A 21,279-nucleotide genomic window follows, 5' to 3' on the forward strand; every position below is an offset into this window, starting at 1 on the left:
CGGCCAGGAAGTGACCATAGCTTGCACTGAACTCCACTGTGGTCGGGCGGACCACGCAGTACTGGTGCTACAGTTGGGTAACTAAAAAGTGGCTATCACTCGCACGGAACTCGCACTGTAGTTGAGCAGACTAGACAGTGTGGTAACTTGTAGCTCTCATCATTGCCATAATTAGATATGTAACAGAAAATGTTCTAATCTCCTGAGAACTTTGCTGACATGTGTTGCTTAAGTGGTTTAAACTATATGAAACTGACAATATTCAGTTGCTTATTGTTGTTCTCCAAATTTTAAACGCAATTCTGCGCATCTGTCTGTAACCAAAATTACCACTACACCAGATAAGTCATCAGGCTGTAGCTACTTAGTGTTACCAGCATGAAGCTGAGCTATGTCACTTGTTTTCTATAATAAGACGGCAGTCTTCTTTGCCACCACTGTCACTGGGAACACACTAGTACAGCTGCCATTTACCGACAGGGTATTCTATATTTGACTACTATACAATGCTGTGATAGTGCTTTATGTCAAATTTTTCAGCAGTGTTAAGACAAATGTGAAGAAGTCTATGCAATACTATGTTAAAAATGCCTAACTGAATAGCTGCTACTTAAGAAGGCAAAATCAGTATTTTGAATGTGGTACTCTAAGTATGATAACATTTCTTGGAGAGGTCAGTTGAATCAAAAAAGGTTAAATGTAATGAATTGTCAACATCAAGATAATAAGCTATAGCACAAGCTCATACAAAGGTGGTCAAAGGAATTTACTTTGAGAAGTTAGAAGGATTATCTCAACATTAGTCTACAGTTAGTAACGTTTCTTGGAGAAGCAACTCACTTCAGTTTTAAAAGTTGCTTCTAGTTTACTGACAGCTTCAAGAAATACAACACAGAAGAAAATTAATGCTCATCTCTCATATAAATAATTTTCACTCTTTTTTTTGCCATTCCTCACTACAAATAAACTCCATCTACATCTAACTGCGATCACAAATAACTGCAAAAAATGCAACTACTTCTCCAGGCAGTACTGTCATAAAAAATTATTTCAATATTACTGTAAAACTCCATATTAATGAACCCACTTTTAATTAATATTTCTGTTGGTTGCAGTGAAATTGCCAAAAGAAGGATGTTACTCGGATTTAGTTTTAATTATCCTTTTTTAAGGAAAAGTTCACTTTTAAGGAATAAGTATTAGTTTCTAAACTGAAATCTATTCATAATGAGAGTCTTAACATTTTTGAATGAGTTGTGTTAAACTGTTTACAGAGAAAATGTCAATAACTCTCAATCTATTCTTATTGCTCACAGCTGATTCTTGTCAAAATAGACCAGTAAGTATTTAAATGCTTGTATATAGGAGCTACGTTACTTTAGTATGTGTCAAACACTTTATGGAGTCATCTTCTACTGTAGTTATGGCTAACAACATAAAAAAACGCTTCGAGAATCGGCAGAAGCTGACCGTTATTCTAATGAAGAGGACTATCTGAACATTAAACTCTCTTCAACAGGTGAAAGAAATATAATTTGAAACAGTCTTTTTTTCTGCAGGATATACTGGAAAATAAGAAGGCATTCTTGAATGCTGGAACTCTGTCTTTTGTATTTAAAAAAGTAAGAACATTCATGTTTCAACCTTCAAAATGGCCTACACACATCCAGTTTAAACGAACCATTATCCGCTCGTGTCAAAATTCGGACAGTTTTCTGAACTGAAGGTGTGTATGTTATACTAAGTTTCCCTGCCAGTTCCCTGAAAGCTGGCATTCTGTGCAGTTTGTGTGGGACAATAAAGTTACAATGGAGAACAGAAAATGTTCAAATGTGTGTGAATTCTTAAGGGACCAAACTGCTGAGGTCATTGGTCCCTAGACTCTCACACTACTTAAACTAACTTATGCTAAGAATGACACACACACCCATGCCCGGGGGAGAACTCAAACCTCTGGCAGGAGGGGCTGTGAAATCGGTGACATGGCGCCTTTAACCGTGCGGCTAGGAGAACAGAAAAAGGAGAGCTTTTTCTCCACACAATTGGAGTAAGAAACACATTCTACAGCCACAATTCCAGGTAAAGATTAGGTACAGTTGCCAGATGTCGTAAAATAAAAAGAGTGGCCACTTATTTGTTTATAACAAAATCACAAAAAGTTACACGGCCCTTCCATATATTTATTAGAGTGTATAAAATATAAAGAACACAAAACAACATACTAATCATTTTCAGACATTCTTAACTTTAAACTAATTTTCTAGTGAAGGCTAATGCATCAGGAGCACATTCTGAACCGTGTGTGAATTAGTTTGCAGATGCTGGAGAAAGCAGTGTAAATTAGTATTGCTGGTTGTTGCTACAGTTTGGAAGCTCACGCATTGCCAGCATTCACAAAATTCAACATTACAGAAGAAACTATGATAAAGTCATATTTTCAAGAAGATAAATTTTAAGATTATATTTATTCCATGAAATATAGTTTATAATTGACTTACACACAAAAACGGAGAATTATTCACTCCAGGTAAAAAAATAAGGAACAGAAGAAAATTTGGGCAAAAAAACGGAAGGTCCGTTAATAATGGAGAGTTTGGTAACATTAAGTTCAGGTTACAGGTGATTGTGGAAATTGTACAATTACAGTGGCAACTGTTCATTTACCATCGCTGAAGTCTAGTCTCTTGGGCAGGTGGACAGCCTGTTTGAAATACACAGTTATCTCGAGTAGTCGCTCAGACATGACATCACATGTAACAAACTGACTGGTTAAACAAAAATTTAATTCAAGAATGTGAGATAATTGACTTTGAAAGTACTGAACATTGGAAGATGAATGTGTTGCCATGTCTGACAATGAATGTGTATCCAGGAACATTTTCCATGCTGATGGAACTGAGATGATCTATAATTTATTAATGTAAAAAAAATATTCCTAGTCCGTTCAGTAGGAAAATGTCATGGAGTTTGTATGTTAACAGTGATGGCAGTTAAATGTTTCCAGCATTAACAAGGAAAAATTTTAAACTCTCAGGTAATCTAAAAATATAAAAGCAATACTGTGCACATACAATTTTACTGCAATGCCTCGATGACAGTTGAAATTTGTATGATGTTTCTTAGGAGTGTAGATGCTGAGATGGGTGGAGCAGGAAGGAAGATAATTCTTATTATAGACAGATGTCGTGCACACCCACAGGTTGCGACATTCCTTTGGAATGTTGATGTGTTTCTACCTGTTAACTGTATATGTTACCTGCAGCCTCCTGGACATAATTCATCCTGTGGGAGCTAAATACAGACTGGCTGTTGTGCAAAGGTCAGTTTCATTCATGGAAAGAAAGGAAGTAACAAGAGTGGATATTTTGCAGGCTATGCACATGTTTGCTGCTACCTGTAATGTCTTGAAACCTGCTGGCTGCGGCTCAGTGTCAGTTGCCATGTTCTTACATGGTATGAAAATGTCATGGAGGTAATTTCCCTGAATAAGGATAATTTCCCTGAGTGCTGTCACACATACTTCAGCATGTATGACATTTCAAGACACTGTTGTGATGACAGACAGCCTGACTTTTGTGGTGTTCTAATAAAGAACCAAGCACAGTTGGTAAATGATGGGAGGATGAGGAAGGGGGAGAGGAGGAGAGGATGATGATGATTCAGCTGCCTTTAGCTGCAGCTGTTAGAAAGTGTTTTTCATTGGTAAGTGTAGATGAGTTGGTTTTAGCAAATACCAACCAGCTACAGTGACAATTCCTCTCAGTATGTTAAGCTGGCAGGAAATAGCAAACTACACATTTTTATATTTTTTTATTCATGAAATAAATTATATATTTAAGGATTTTTTTCCTTTTCATGTAACTGTATTTGTCTATTGCATTATCTTAATAATATAAACAATTTATTCTTCATTCCAGATACTGCCTTTAAATCTAGACACCAACTGGTGATTTTAATGTAAACTTAAAATGCATGCCTATTAAATTAATGAATTGTGTGTAGCACAAAATAATGTATATTTTTTGTAATTTGCTATGACCAAGTCATGTGCATTTGTGACTAAATAATTCTACCGATTTAGGCTAAAAACTTCCAAATTCTGATTATGGATAACTTCATTAACATACTAAGATTAAACCCCTAATCAAGGAAAATACCATTTAAGGAAAAACTATTTAAGGCCCCCAGAGATTTGTTTAAAGGAACAGGTTGACTATAGTATTAGTAATTTACTCAGCCAAAAATCATTTTACAAGTTTAATTTACTCATTAAATATATCTACAAGGTGTTTCATTATACTAGCTAGACTATCAGAATTTTTTAACAGGAAGTACTCTCCTAACAAGATAATCAAGCTCACTAGAGATACCAAAGATTAATAATCATCTGATACTAAGTGTCACAGAGAGCTGCAAACAAACTGATTCTTGATAAGATACCAAGATGTATTTACCCAGTGCTTCCTTTGTGTTGCCATATAACAAATATTCTCGAAATTGGTTTGTCACATCTTCTTCACATTTCTTATTCATTTGCTCATCTGTACGGACCTCACATACATTCTGCTGAGGAACAACAGGATTCCCAGCAAGTGAACTTGTTGAAGATGATGATGAAGAAGAAGAGCACGAAACAAGCAGCTCTGCTATATCCGCTCCAACTACTGTCTGAAACATCACGTGAATTGTTATACATACATTATGAGTTTTAAGTTATGCTCCCATTTATTTAAGAAACCACCAAGTAATCTGTTTAATGCCTTTATTTGAATCATTAGTTGTTGAAGCCAATATACAGGGTGATTCAAAAAGAAAGAACAGATTTCAATTGTTTATTACTGACAAACTATGAAAGATAGAAACACATAGCGCATGTCACTGGATAGAGGAAGGTTCAGAGTTGTACGTCTGCACAGACACTTTACCATACACTCAATAGGAGGACCGTGCATCGCTCAAGAAACATCGAAATGGTAGCCTATTTTATTCCATACACAACTGCACAGGTCCCTGTCTATTTAACTGATAGCTTCAACAATTCAATCTTTCAGCTCTTTAAGAGTAGCTGCCATAGGTTGAACGTAGACTCTGTCTTACGTAACCCCACAAAAAAACAAAATCACAAGGTATGAGGTCTGGTAACCTCAGAGACCAAAAGCAATCAACAAGATCTTGTTGTCCATCTCTTCCAACCCAATGTTGTGGTATGGTGTTGTTAAGGTAATGCTGCACCTCAAGATGAAAGTGAGATGGGACGGTGTCATGCATAAAAATGAAATCATTGCAATCTTCATGAAGTTGAGGAAACAACAAATTTTGCAGCATGTCCAGCTATGAGATTCCTATCTTAGTTTTCTCCATATAAGAGAAAGGTCCTTAAATTTTGTGTTCGCAAATAGCACAAAACACACCCAGTTTCAGTGAGTCTCTCATGTTTGACAACTCCAGAATTTTATGCCACCAAATTCTTACGTTATGGTGGTTTACTTTACCCCTTGGATGAAATGTTGATACATCTGAAAAGGCAAGTAATTTGGAAAAAGTGTCCTCTGCCATATCCTGGAGAATTTAAATGCAAAATTTGTACTTGTGTGTTACAGTTGCTGAGATACAATTGCTGCAGTATCTGCTACTTGTAAGGCTTCATAATGGTTCAAATGGCTCTGAGCACTATGGGACTCAACATCTTAGGTCATAAGTCCCCTAGAACTTAGAACTACTTAAACCTAACTAACCTAAGGACATCACACACACCCATGCCCGAGGCAGGATTCGAACCTGTGACCGTAGCAGTCCCGCGGTTCCGGACTGCAGCGCCAGAACCGCTAGACCACCGCGGCCGGCGTAAGGCTTCATATGCAGGCATCATTTTAGAACATACCACACTGTTGTTTGAGGAAGTTGAAGTTCCTTACCTGCCTGTCTTGTGAACAGGTTGTGTGTGACTGCATCTCAGTTATGCTCAATATTTTCATCAGATGTGCATGGCCAATGAGTGCTCTTATCTTTGCATATGCAACAAACTTCCATGAATTTTGTATGCAAGTCATAAATCTGCTGGTGCAGACGTGGATTCTTGCTGAATCGGCAGCAGAATGCAAGCTGCACTTGAACAATGGACTGACTACATGAGAATTCCAACATACAAACTTATTTCTTTTGGGGTGTAGTCACTGTGTCAAAACTTATAATCTTCCTCTGTCCAGTGACATGCGCAATGTGTTTCTCTTTTGTAGTTTGTAATAAAAAATTGAAATCTGTTCTTTCTTTTTGAATCGCCAAGTACAGCTAAGTAGAAGTAACCTCTTCACCTCTTAAAGACTTATTTCTCATACATCAGTTAATACATTGGCTACAAAACACACACTTATCAATTTTGGGGGGAAAAAAATCTTGCTTTGTCTGAATATGCTACCTAAGTTTTAGCAGGCAACATAATGTTGATTTTTCTATTAATTATATTTTTTATGACTTTGTAAAACACCATTTTGAAACTGCCCTTTAACATCAATGACATCTGCACATCTCTGAAAGACATTATCACAGTGAAAAGTGAACTGCACCAGATAAGGTTTATGTATGTTAGTTCTCATTGTCTCTAAAAATAAAATACCACCAAACCTTAAGTTCTTTTGTTAATGTAAGGTTTATATTAAAAAGACGGTATCATTGTGTCATTTGTGCACAGCACATACAGAATAAATTAGCCACCATTTACAGTAAACATCAATATAGTTTAAGATTAAAATACAAGCACTTCATCTCGTAAAATCTAAATGGTACCAATTCATGAAAGCAAACAAACACTGATAAAAGCATTGCTGACTTATAAACTCACCCCATTTTGCCTTAACAAGAGTATCAGAAGTCGCCAAAGTAATATAACTGAGCCTCGATCGTACAAGTTGGGATCACGTTCTGCCTTTTTGATCTTACGTGAGCAGAATGAAATTAATGAATTTTTATGTGTAACATCCCTGAAAACAATAAATATCTGTGTAGATCATGCATTCACTACATATTTAACCAATAAAATTTCAAACGTAAAATAGAAATAACATATTCATATACCTAATAAGTGGGCCAGGATAATCTTCTAAATCACTGTCAGGGATCATATGAGAAATATCACATATCTCTATGACAGCAGGCTGCCCTTCTAGGGGGCACTGAGGCAGAATTTTCAACATTCGACCTCTTGTGGTCCACACTCCTGAAATGAATTGATGATTTACATATTTATGGAGTACTAAGGAAAAGAAAATTTCTGAACATTGAGAGTTGTGTGTATAGTGTACTGATGTAATGTAAACCACTTGAAACAGTAAGATTTTTTAAGCATTTTGCTGTATGAGCACATGCAAAACAGTAATATTTTTTAAGCATTCTACTGTGCGAGCACATACAATGCGATTATAATGATGCCTTCACAACACATCAGTATACAGTCTCCAAAATGACATGTAGCATTTGAAAAATGAAATTTAAGCAGGAGAGCTTCTGTAAAGTTTGGAAGGTAGGAGACGAGGTACTGGCAGAAGTAAAGCTGTGAGTACCGGGCGTGAGTCGTGCTTCGGTAGCTCAGTTGGTAGAGCACTCGCCCGCGAAAGGCAAGGGTCCCGAGTTCAAGTCTCGGTCGGGCACACAGTTTTAATCTGCCAGGAAGTTTCATATCAGCGCACACTCCGCTGCAGAGTGAAAATCTCATTCTGGGAATGAAATTTAAATTGTAAAAAAAGAACATTAGGGTTTACTGTCCCAATGGCAAAAAGATTTTTTACAGATGGAACTTGTGCTCAAGTTTGACCTCCTTTGTGGGCAGGGTGGGGGAGGGAGGGAGGGAGGGAGGGAGGGAGGGAGGTGGAGGAGGAGGATACTGGAGGTGGAAGGAGGAGATGGAGGTACGAAATTGGACATGGCCTTTTCAAAGAAGCCATCCTGACATTTGAATTTTCAATTTATATTTAGGGAAGCAATACAATATCTATTTTTCAATGGGTACATGTAAATTTGGAACCCAATGTCACCAAATGCATGTATGGAGGCTTAAAAAAGCGACACTTTCTTCAAACAAATACTTTCACTATCTACAAAATTAAAAATAAATACACATTCTACAACATTAAATTTCTTTCTTCTCTACCTTTGACATGAGCGGCCATAAATTTCACAGGTGTTAGACGCTGGGGAGTGGTACTTGCTGTTCCTTCCAGGACTGAAGGTTCAGATTGCTCACGTGGCCTGCAAGATAAAAAATAAAAAAAATAAATAAAAAATAAAATTAGTTATCAACTTAATTTTCACACTATCAAAAGTCAGTGGCAAAGGTTTGGACTAGGAATCTGAAAGCTGCAACTCTGCTTATATTGCAATATGAAATCAAACTGAATACCTTTGTGAATGGAGTGTACTCTAGTAATGGAGGAGTACAAATCTTATTTTTAAATAGTCAAGTGTGTAATGCTTTCTATGTTACTATTCCTATGACATTCTTGTCCTTGATAATAATTCTGAGATATTAAATAATTTTATGAATTTAATAGTCCACTTATTTCACAGTTGTATGTACAAACAGTTTGCACTGGTATTGTAAAAGTATATTTCTAGAACTTTTTAACATCTGCTTGAAGAGTAATGGTAAAAACTACACTGAAAGGTAACTTTTTAAACTTAAACAAACCTGACATTACCAGTAACATTAACAGCACAAAATCTAATTTGAAACTGTTGACAGAAAACAGAAAATAAATGTCTAACCAGCTGTGAAAAATAAAGAGGCTTTACTGTCACCACCACAGAGTCTATAAATCAAATATTCCTGTTAAAGTTTAGCACAAAGGAACTCAATATAATGCACTTTCCTCTCATGATGCTATCTGGTTATTCTGAATGAGCTAAATTATTTCATTTGATTATTACAGTCTAGCAAAATCACAGAATGCAGAGCTTGATCCACAGTAACATGAATATTGTTGAAGCAAATCAAAATTACTTTCTGGATCACCAGTAGCAAACAAACAGAACATTTCCACATTATAAAAGAAAGGAGAAGAGAAACATATCAAACTCAATTTTGTTGTTATAGTTTCTCAGAATATCCATTTATAACAATATAAAATCTATATAACTAATGAGTATATCTACAGTGACATTAAATTAACATAACCAAAATGTGATACACTACTGTAATAGTTTAGTTACACACAAATAAATGTACTCAGATCACATCAAGGCTTTTAATAGCATTTTTCTAACAGTACACAAGAAAACATACTGTTCTGGCGTAACCACAAGCACCAGAACAAAGATGAAGAACGTAAGAGAAGAGAAGGCAGTGAAACAACATCAGCCAAGGATGCACTTATTAAGACCGCACCATGATAGGAGTGGCCTCTACAAGAGGAGAATATAAGCGCCGCTCTTGCCACTCTCAGCCGCTCGGTATTCGGGCAGTATCCGCATAGTTGTATACCGGCACTCGCAGAACAGTTATTAGTGATGGATATCCATTGCTTGTTTGAACATTGTCTATAGCGATGAACATTACTGTTTCCATGTCGCCCACTGCCTGTGAAACTTGGATGTAAATACAAATACAAGTTAAGTATTGTCATTCTTCTTATTTGTAATAAAAACTATTAATGTGATTTTGCTTTAGTTGTTGTATAGCACTCCGAGAATGCAGCATCGTTTAGGCACCCTATATGAGATGAGTAGGCAGGACCTCACGTTTTGCAAAGAGTATCCGCCGAACCTAGTGCCTGGTGGCCACGGAATTGTCGTTTCCGTTTTTTGTGGTGGCATCTTAATTCTCTCTTTGCAGGGGCGCTCACTGCTTTTAGAGTTTGTCGTTTTTTCTAATTTGTGTTTTCAGATGGGAGTTGCAGAAATTGTCTTTGCTTGTGTCTTAATTTTACTTGCTCGCCTTTACTTTTTTTTTTTTTTTTTTTTTGCATTTGAATCTTCCAACATGCCCACCCCACCTGTCCCACCCCTGCTCAGACGCCGCAGCTGCACACGTTAGATGCCACACAGCCAATGCATAATGCAAATGTTTCAGTTCCAGACTTAACAAATCTCCACATTACTCAACACAGTGCAGCAGCTGCTGGCCAACACTGCGTGCCTGATGGAAGAAGCACCGGCTACTACAGCTGCTACACCACCTTTCAACAGTTTTGTGAACGAGAAGAAGAATGGCTCGAGTGGTTGTCACAATTTGAAGCCCATGTCATCACCCACAATGTACCAGGTACTGTAAAACTTCACTGTGTACTATCAACAGTAGGAAGTGCAGTGTTTGGACTCCTACAAAAACTGTTCCCTAACGCCACTCCGAGTGAACTTGCTTACGACGATATGGTAGCGTCCGTAACTAACCGACACGTGAGTGTGGTAGCAGCTAGGTATCAATTCTTTACTTGAAAAAAAAAAAAACTGTCATAACAAACTTATCACGAATGGATAACAGATTTGCAACGTATGACAAGGAAATGCAAATTCAAATGTGCTTGTGGTGCTTTATATTCAGATGTTATGTTGCTTGATGCAATCATGTACAATATACCTGATGTCAAACTCAGAGAAAAAATTTGGAAACAGTCCGATCCATCATTTCATCAGGTAGTGCAAATACTAGGTCAGTAAGATTCTCAGGGTGTCTACGGGGACAAGGAAAAAAAATTCCCGGATTTCTCCCGGATATCCCGTTTAAAAAAATATGCTTTTTCCCGGACGAAAATATTTTTCTGTGCTAAGTGACTAGGTTTTCCGTAGATTTTCCCTCGGAACTGTAAAACTTATCAACCCTTTGAATGGTTAACGTTTTATATAATCGCGTACAACTTCTCGAAAAAAAAAGAAAAGACGGAGCAGAGAAGTTTTGGAGAGACTTTTAATAGAAAAAAAAAGGAAAGAAGTTTTGGAAAGACCTTTCATTTGCAGCAACATATAAGCTGCATATTTTCGCATTACGAAAGTATAAATACGAATTGCACCAAACAGCGCGTTAGATTCCGGAGCGTTGCAACCGAGGTTGCGATGTCCTTTTGTAAGCGAGTCATATCTCAAGCCACGAGATCTCGCCAGCCGATGACAGCAGCTATTCAGAGCATAGGCCACGAGTTATAGTCAGCCAATAGCAAGATCACTGGTTACATAGCGCGAACACACAAGAGGAAAAGTTAACGGTTTACATTAATGTAAAGCCGGCCGCGGTGGTCTAGCGGTTCTGGCGCTGCAGTCCGGAACCGCGGGACTGCTACAGTCGCAGGTTCGAATCCTGCCTCAGGCATGGGTGTGTGTGATGTCCTTAGGTTAGTTAGGTTTAAGTAGTTCTAAGTCCTAGGGGACTTATGACCTAAGCTGTTGAGTCCCATAGTGCTCAGAGCCATTTGAACCATTTTGAACCATTAATGTAAACAGTACCGTATATCTACAAGAAAAGCTAAGCTTTCACATATAATATTGGTCTCTAAGATTAACACGCTACAATAGAAGCTAAGCTTTCACATGTAATATTGATCTTTTTTTGCGTGTGTTATACTTCAAGATACATCACTCAAATGTGCCAGTAAATTTAAAATTATGACATAAATGACTCGGCTCGAAATTCTTGTAAGTGGCTGGTCCTCAAACTGTTCAGTTTCGAACGCTCTGTGATTTAGATATCCATCCCACTTTCTCACACGTAACATAATTCATCTTGCGTAAAAAGAAATTTACTTTGAAAGTAACACTTTTCTAACCACCGTTCGCAATACTGTTAGAAATAGGTTTGATTTACCAGTTGCCAGAGAGCACCAGAAAACTCATTATTGTGCGTGTGCAACTGCAGTGGTGTAGGAAGCCCGCACGTTCATGTGTATAAAGCACTAAGAGAGCTTACATTACACCACAAAAGAAACAGGGCATCAGAGGATACTCCAAAGAGTATCGACATTTCGTAAACCATACTAAATTGCATAATTCGGCTTGAAGTGCAAATTGGCTTTTTTTTTTTTTTTATTTAAATTTTCTTGGAGTACCAGCACTCTACGATCTCATGTTTGGTTCTTTAAAAAAATTGTTCAAATGGCTCTGAGCACTATGGGACTTGACATCTATAGTCATCAGTCCCCTAGAACTTAGAAGTACTTAAACCTAACTAACCTAAGGACATCACACAACACCCAGTCATCACGAGGCAGAGAAAATTCCTGACCCCGCCGGGAATCGATTGGTCCTTTATTATGGCATAATGCCATACATGGTAGAAGATGATAACGTGCACTTGAAATTCAGCGAACAGTTGGAACTAGCCAATACTGTAGAATGAAACACTTCGTTTCAAATAAAATTATTGCCTCAGCGGAATTTCTTTAGCAAACTTGCAAAAATAACTTCATTCTTCTGCAAGGCGATTAATGCTTCACTGCTACTAACTTGGAAATAAAATAAAAATCAGAAAAGTGAAATTAATAATATATTTTTGTCCTCCGTAATTATGTGAATGTATTTTAATTCAATTGATAGCTCCCGGCCACAGAAATCCGTTTTTGTTTTCATTTGACGTGGGAGCTGTACACGAAGAGAAGCAGCGAAATCACTTAACGTAAAGACGGGTCACGTGGAGGTTAACCCCCTCCCCACTACAACTCAGGCAACTCTGTGCAAGCGCGTATCTGGCAGCTAGGGCGCGTGATAAAAATGTTTCTCGTTTGCATCTGGCTGCTTGCTGCTGCTACCGATACAGCTTACAGCCAAACTTCAAGTAGCGGGAAGCGGGAGAAGGTACTGCTTATACGCGAGTCAAATGCGCTTGCGCAACAGACCGCTGGCAACTGGTCAGACGAAGCTCATAGCAAGCAGTTTATTGTTACGAAGAATTAGTCTGCGCCCTACGGCCTTTGAAATATTTTTGCGATCTGCTGACGCTTGTGCGTGCACGGTGTTTTGTTGTCGTAAATTGCACATTTCCTATGCCACTAAAGTTTTATTTTTTTTCCTCTCGTTTATATTTTATTGCTGCAGTATCATTCTCCAGTAGCAGGATACAATAACATTCTTTGCTAGAGAATCAATTCTGCAGTCAAAATTACAAAAAATTAACTGAAAGCTAAAACAATGAAAAATTCCCAGAATTCCGGAAAATTCCCGGGTTTTTCCCGGTTTTCTCCCGGATGAAAAAATTCCCGGGTTTTTCCCGGATATCCCGGTTGTCCCGGGTCGTATACACCCTGATTCTGCTGCCTTGTCGGCTCATACATTTGAGAAACCAGCTATTTGCCAGGTCGAGTCCCTTGCTGGCGCTCACCCCATTCCGCACTGGCAGCGTGCGCTTGCCATGTCGAGTAAACAACGTTCCACACCGAGTAAACAATGTTCCATGCCGCATAAGCAGTTCGCAACACAGGCGGCTACACAGGCAAATAGAATTAAGTCTTGCCCTCAATGTTATTCGCGGCACAAATGCCAAGACTGCCCCTCCCGACAAGCTCAGTATTACGCCTATGGTAGGAAAGGACACGTGCAATCCGTATGTTTGCAACGGAACAAACATAAGAATTTGGCCCATTCGCAAAAATCTAGTCACAAGGACCATGTCATAAATGCAGCATATTCAATGTCTGCAATGGGTTTTAGCAAAAACAGCATGTGTGCAGTTTCTACAGTGATACACCAGTCAAACAAACTTTATGTTCATTTACTTATTTGTGGCAAATGCGTGAAATTTCAGTTGGACACAGGTACCTCTGTCACAATGCTAGATCGTTACACACATGAACTGTGAGGCTCCTCATGCCTGTCTAAAATTAGCAAGCAACTGACAGCTTGTAATGGACGTGACATTCCCGTTCTCGGAACATGCACTTTGCCTGGCATGTATCACTTGCATATGCAAACAGTGACTTTTACAGAGCTACAATCACGCTAGTGTGTGAACATATTTGGTGTTCATTCTTTTGACTTGTTTGGCTTTAACATTCAGGACAATGTGTTGTCAGTGTCTGCATTCGATGCAAAAGACAGTGTAGCTAGTGTGCTAAAATAATTCCCAGAACTTTTTTCTGGAAGTTTAGGCATGGCTAATAATTTTGTTGCACATATTATTCTGAAAGAAGATACTCAGCCAAAATTATGCCAGGCTAGAACTATTCCCATTGTATTATAGGACAACGTCACTGCTGAACTTAAAGAATTGCAAGATGGCAGAATTATTGCACCCACATCAGTTAATCAATGGGCAAGTCCACTGGTTTTGCTTCCCACACCTTCAGGTGGTATTCACTTCCGTGTTGACATTAAGTCTAATGTCAACCCACAAACTGTGATTGAAACTTATCCATTGCCAAGCCCAGAGGATCTTATGGACAAATTTGGCACTGGATGCTACTTTTCAAAAAATTGATTTGTGTGGCACGTATCTTCAAATACCGCTCAATGAAGAATCTCTAAGAGTGCGTGTGGTCAATACTCATTTGGGTTTGTTTAAATATTGGTGTTTGCCTTTTGGCAGTGCTTCCGCACTCACCATTTTCCAACGGTATTTGGAACAGCTGACTGCACAAGTGCCAAATTGTTCAAACTCTCTGGACGATATTGTAGTAGTAGGTCTTACACCTGAAGAACATATTGCAAATGTATGTCCTTTGTTTCGTGTGTTGTCTGATGCAGGACTTAAGTGTAGACTGGACAAGTGTGACTTTTTTAAACCTGAGTGGCAGTATCTTGGTCATGTCACGAACAATCAAGGTGTACATCCTCTTCAGTTGCGTTTGTTAGCCATACAGGATTTTCCAGTTCCTTGGAATGTCACAGAATTTCAGTCAGTCTTAGAGAAAATGAACTATGTGTAACATTCATACCAAATATTACACAAATAGCGGCTCCATTGCATCAAAAGCATATTCCCTTTGTTTGGACAGATGAGTGCCAAGTAGCTTTTCAAAAACTTAAAGATGCATTGCTCAGTGATAGATGCTTAGTTCACTTTGATCCTGACAAACCAGTTGTATTGCAAGTTGACACTTCCTCTTACGGAATCCATGCAGTGCTTTCGCACAGAATTGGTGATAAAGACAAGACTATTGCTTTCGCATCAAAGGTGTTGTCCAAAGCTCAGTGTAACTATTTACAAATTGAGAAGGGGGCATTGGCTATTGTGTATGGTGTCACCAAATTTCACCATTATTTGAAAGGCAGAAAATTCTACTTAGTAACAGATCACAAGCCCTTGCAGTCGTTTCATCTGACAGAACCGGTTCCTGTACGAACTGCCCAAAAATTGCAAAGACGGGCTTTGTTGCTGTATCAATACCAGTACGAGATTGTGTATTATCCGACAACTCACCATGGTAATGCGGATGCACTTTCACGTCTGCCAATTGGCCCTAATAAAGACTCTGATGCTTCTGCTGCATCTTGTTGTCACATCAATGCACAGGATTCTGAATTGCTTCAGTCTTTCCCACTGAACTATAAGACTGCACAGGCCACAGAATCTGATTCAGATTTGAACATTTTGCTCCAGTACATTCACAAATCTTGGCCTCGTTCCTTGAATAGCATAAAGAACTCTGTAGTGCGCCGATACTTTGCACGTCGGCATAGCCTCGCCGTGCACATAGGTGTGAATCTTGTTCAAAATGACAGTGGACAGTCACGTGTGTTGATCCCTAAAGCTTTGCAAAAATAAGTGTTGCAGTTACTTCACCAAGGACACTGGGGGATTGTTCATATGAAACAGTTAGTGCATCGACACTGTACTTGGCAGGGTATACACACCCAAATAGAACAGTTGATGTCACAGTGTCACGCATGTGCGGAAAATCAGTTCGCTCCACCACAAAAATTCTCTTCTTGGCCTAAGTCACACTCGCTATGGCAACGTGTGCACATTGATTTTGCAGGACCTTTTTGGAACACTCGCTGGTTGATTGTGGTTGACTCATATAGCAAGTTTCCTTTTGCTGTGCTAATGAACTTGACAATGTCACGGGAGGACAATTCAGGTGTTGTCATCGATTTTTTGCCTCTAAGGTTTACCTGAGGTAATAGTGTCAGACAAGGGACCTCAGTTCATATCAAATGAATTTGAAACATTCTGTGAACGCAATGGCATACAGCATTTCACTAATGCACTGCTCTATCCATAGTCAAACGTCGAAGTGGAATGTTTTGTCAGAACCTTCAAGCAGCAGATGGCCAAACTTCACTCCGCAAACACCAACGATCAAAGTTTGTAACTGTTTCTCGCCTCATATCATTCGCACCCATGAGGAGGACCATCACCAGCTGCATTCCTTCACGGTTGCTGCCAACAGACACTGCTCCACCCTCCTCAGGACCCGTCGCCAAAGGCAGGCCCCAAGTATCGCTTCGCGCCGCACAATGTTTTTTTTTTACAGGGCTTTTTGTGGCAGCAGACATGAGCGCAAGGCAAGATAGTCCATTGACTTTGCGCTTGCATGTATCTTCTTTCAGGTCCAGGTGATTTGCAGTGCCAACATCAAAATCAACTTTGCCTCTGTCATTTACACGATGATCTTTCAGTCTCTCTTTCCCCAAATTCAATGATTTAGAGGACAGTGCGGCCACAGCAGCCGCCAGAGGGTATCATCATGACACCACGGGACAACCCCACTGAGAAGGAGACTTCGCCTCCTCCGCCTCCTCTCGTCCTACCGATGGGGCCGGACCCACCCACACCGCAGCCATCGCCACCTTCTCCATCTGGTTCATGGCAGCAGGAGGTGGACATGTACCCTTCTGGTTGTTTTCCACCGGATGTTTCCACCAAAGCGCAAGCTGGATGGTGGGGTACAGCCAGTACCTTGACGTCCCCTGCAGCCACAGCTTCTGGCTCGGTGATGCACTCACATTCCTGCCTCCCCCATCGAGGTTGCACTCCCTACACAACAACGGTCCATGTTCTGGCATAACCATAATCACTGGAGCGAAGATGAAGAACGTAAGAGAAGAGGAGGCGGTGAAACGACATTGGCCAATGGTGCGCCGATTAGGGCCACACCGTGACAGGAGTGGCCTCTACAAGAGGAGAATATAAGCACCGCTCTTGCCAGTCTCGGCTGGTCGGTATTCGCTCAGTATTTGGACAGTATTCGCACAGTTTTAGACCGGCACTGGCAGAATGGTTAGTGATCGCTATCCATTGCTTGTTGAATATTGTCCTTAGCAAAGAACATTACTGTTTCCATGTCGTCCACTGCTTGTGACACTTGTTGTAAATACATGTTAAGTACTGTCATTCTTCTTATTTGTAATAAAAACTATTAATGTGATTGTGCTCGTATTCCTGTATACCATTCTAAGAACGCAGCATCCTTTAGGCACCCTATACTAGATGAGTAGGCCCCCCACACATACGATGAGGCACAATGGCACATTATGTTTTTGAAGTTTTATTGTAAATCCTCAACACATTAAATGAACTTTTTCTGTATTGTGTTATAGTTATTGTTGCTGGAAGATACAAAGGGGACCAGCCACATTTTCCACTATGATGTTCTGTGTGCAAATTCCACACCTTGCTTGTTCGAATGTCCATACATGCACTGCAGCCACGAGGCTGATCTTTTCCTCTAAGTTTAGTTGTAATCCTTAATCAGAACTGAGCAGTTTCAGAGAGCACAAGAAGAAGATTGCAACTATTTTGCAGCACAGTCTTTCTCGAGTGTTTAACTCTGCGAGAAGACTGGGGGAACTTCTTCGAGTCATTAAAGATGTTCTGCACTGAGACCAATATCGTCCTTCGACCGGTGAAAAAGTAACTGCAGGAAATTACGGACGACGATTATCATGTACTGTGACACTATAACGACGATTCCTTTGGGCTGCATTGAGCAGTACAGAGCAAGTTAAAGTCAGTAAATTTCAGTTTTTTACTGGTATCAGCAGATAGTATAATCATACACTGCAACACAATAAATGCTCCAAGAATTTAAATTGCTATGCTATTTGCATCATTATAGCCAAAACCGCAATTTTTCTTATATAGGAAGATCTAGAATAGTGTCCGCTTGGCCTTGTGAGACCAAATGAGGAACTGCTTGAATAAAGAAGCAGCTACATAACAGGATTCATCTACTGGCAATAATGGCTGGAGGGATCAGTGACAAGCTGATCACATGCCCCACAGTCACACACTGTTCCTCATACTGCCTTCTGGGTCATTACATGTCAATTCAACCAATTTGAGAAAATGTTCCAGCTGATAGTCTCAGATTTGGCTTAAATTTAGCACACCAATGTTACCAAGTGTGGAACACTCATGTACAAAATTTTAAGTTCCAAAATTACGGCTTGTGAAAGAAGGTGGCATGATTCGGAAATTGCAACCCACATCTGGCAATCTATCTTCAGACCCAACTTCAGGTCTTAACAACTTTGGAACTATTCCACACAGTCCAGTGAAATTTTTACAACCCAGTAACATCCACTTAGAGAACACACTCTATGAATCAAAACACCAACAACATATTTCTGAGGGAAACTAATAAATTCCAAAATGTGATTAAAAAAATGTAGTATGTTAAAAGGTACATATTGTATGTGCCCTCTATGCCAAATATAATTCACTCAAAAAGGGTATAAATTTTTTGTGGTAAGCTTAATGTGGCCTAAACACACACAGAACTCATCTTGCCAATATCAGTCACACAAACAGAGTTATCTGCACACAAAAATACAAAAATTTGAAAAATTACCTGAAAAACATGGATTTTCTAAGTGTGGTAGCACAAAAGGGACAAATCATATCCAAGCCAAATTTCAAACACTGCATAAGTACACCACAATATAATATGTGGCAAAATTTCAACTTGTTATTGCAAGGCATTTGTGTACAATAAAAGTTGACAGAGATGTATTTGGTTACGTTTCTTTTAACACGATTTAGCAAGTAATAGTGATGATGCAGACAGCTTGTTTCAGATAAAGCTGCAGCAATTGTTGGGAACCGTAAGGCAACAGAAAGTTAAACAATGGTAGTTTTCAGGGACAGAATGAGTCATTGTTAGGCAGGAACAACAAAGGAAACAGGCAATAATTACAGGTTACTCATGCTTTTAAGATTCTAGTTCAGACTGGTCAGTACTGTTGTGGAAAGTCAGTATGGAGGCAGAAGAGTGTACTAGTGGTGCTTTTATTCAAACAAGTTGCAGTATTGGTAGAGCACAAGCATCTGAATGCCATAAAACAACATATGTGACAAAATGTGGCATTCACTTTGTACTGTACGATCTGGATGAATCGGACCAAGATTTGTTGCTATGGAGATCCGCGATACACCCTGTGGGCACAAGAAGTACAGTTCCAGGAAACTTTAGTGTTCGTTATCATCATATGAAAGTGTTTCTGGATAATTATTCTTTCCTACAAAGAAGTTGTTTTGATCCATTTTGGATTCATAAGAAGACTGTGAAGTGTATCCTCAGAGAAATTGATATAAAATCAGTATTGAAAGTGAATCAGTGCATGGGACTTAACATGAAACCAGGACAAAAATTATGTTCCAGGTGTGTTAAAATGCTAAAACATGAAGAATATTCTGATAATTTACATGACAGTGACGAAGAGTATCAGCCACCTACAACCACAGCGGATGAGCAATTAAAAACTTCAGTAACTGCTCTTGGCTTGTCTCCCATGAAGACACACAAAGATGGGAAAAGAGACAGGCCCAGCTATGGTAGAAGAAAACTACAAGAAGCTCAAATGGAATTAAAACACAAATGGTGGAAGAGGAAGAACTATCTGCTGCAAAGGAACAGAAATCAAAGTGCTCTGATTTGGACAAAATTGTGCACGATTTGAAAGAAAAATGTGCTGTATCCACACACCAGAAAAAAGTAGCTATTCTTACCCTTGCACCTTCCAGGTGATCTACTGACTACACTGCAAAGGAATTCAATGTTTCTACATACATGGTAAAGCAAGCAACCCAAGGAGTGCTTCCACAACTGCAGCAGGCTCAGGGTAAGCAACTGAGTTCAGAAATAAAGGTGCTATTGTCGGAGTTTTATGAAAATAATAACTACAGCCACATAATGCCTGGGGAAAAAAAAAGACTATGTAACGGTGAAAATGGGAAATGTACATGTACAGATGCAAAAAAGACTGTTGCTATGCAACATATCAGAACTATAAATAGAATTCAAGGAAAAATATCCCAATACCAAAGTAGGTTTATCATCTTTTTTCAATCTTCAGCCAAAATGGGTTGTGCCTATAAGTGCTAGGGGCACACACATTGTTTGTGTATGTGAGACCCATCAAAATGCTAAGCTCATGTTTGCTGCTATAAAGGATTCTGGTCTGAATTGCAAAAAATGGTTCAAATGGCTCTGAGCACTATGGGACTTAACATCTGAGGTCATCAGTCCCATAGAACTTAGAACTACTTAAACCTAACTAACCTAAGGACATCATGCACATCCATGCCTGAGGCAGGATTCGAACCTGCGCCTGTAGTGGTCGCGCAATCTGGATTACAGAGGTGCAATGAAGCTGCTAGTGTGTGACATCAGTTCCTACCAGTGCATGATACACAGGTGTGGAAAGTGTCCTGGTAAGGCAAATCTTGCAGAACACGTGAATAACAAACTGTATGGTGAACTCCTTATGGCTGACGATGAACTTGTTCCTTATAAACAATGGATACACATGGATCACACAAGTCTTGAAACAAAGCGAAGTACAGTGGAAGATTTTCTTGAAATGTGTTGTCAAAAAATAGACAAACTGACCACACACAGCTTCACAGCAACAGCACAATCGGCTTATCTCCAGTTTTGTAAGGATAATTTGAAACAAGATGAAATTATAGGTAGCCTTTTCTGAAAATTATGCATTTATAGTTCAAGATGCCATCCAAGGATATCATTGGGACAACAGTCAAGCAACTCTCCAGCCATTTGCGATTTACTATAGAGGTGAATCAGGTGATGCGTCTGTCATGAACCTGTGCGTTTTTAGTGACTGGTTAATTCATGATGCCATTGCAGTTCATGCCCACATTCGCATTGTCATGGCATATGTGAAAAACAAGCTGCCTCACATACATTTTGCGAAATACTTCAGTGATAGGCAGCTAGTCAGTACAAAAACTGTAAAAATCTCAAAAATTTATGCATGAATTACCATGATTTTCAGATTCACGCAGAATGGAATTTTTTTGCAACAAGTCATGGTAAAAATGTATGTGATGGTATTGGTGCTACCATTAAGCACATGGCATCATGAGCTAGTCTGCAGCACCCTACGGAAGGTCACATTCTA

General features: G+C 39.2%; 1 protein-coding gene across 3 annotated transcripts in view; it reads right to left on the bottom strand.

The window, feature by feature from the left end:
* LOC126185099 (uncharacterized) overlaps positions 1-21,279 on the bottom strand; it is a 232,359-nt gene that overhangs the window by 70,938 nt on the left and 140,142 nt on the right. For all 3 annotated transcript variants that reach the window (XM_049927911.1, XM_049927910.1, XM_049927912.1), the window contains 4 exons: positions 8,144-8,241; positions 7,072-7,213; positions 6,839-6,977; positions 4,455-4,668 (listed from right to left, as the gene is read on the bottom strand). In XM_049927911.1, coding sequence (XP_049783868.1) covers positions 4,455-4,668; positions 6,839-6,977; positions 7,072-7,213; positions 8,144-8,241 — 593 coding nt within the window. The remainder of the gene's footprint in view (positions 1-4,454; positions 4,669-6,838; positions 6,978-7,071; positions 7,214-8,143; positions 8,242-21,279) is intronic.

Source organism: Schistocerca cancellata, chromosome 4 (genome assembly GCF_023864275.1).
Source record: "Schistocerca cancellata isolate TAMUIC-IGC-003103 chromosome 4, iqSchCanc2.1, whole genome shotgun sequence".
Classification (NCBI taxonomy): domain Eukaryota; kingdom Metazoa; phylum Arthropoda; class Insecta; order Orthoptera; family Acrididae; genus Schistocerca; species Schistocerca cancellata.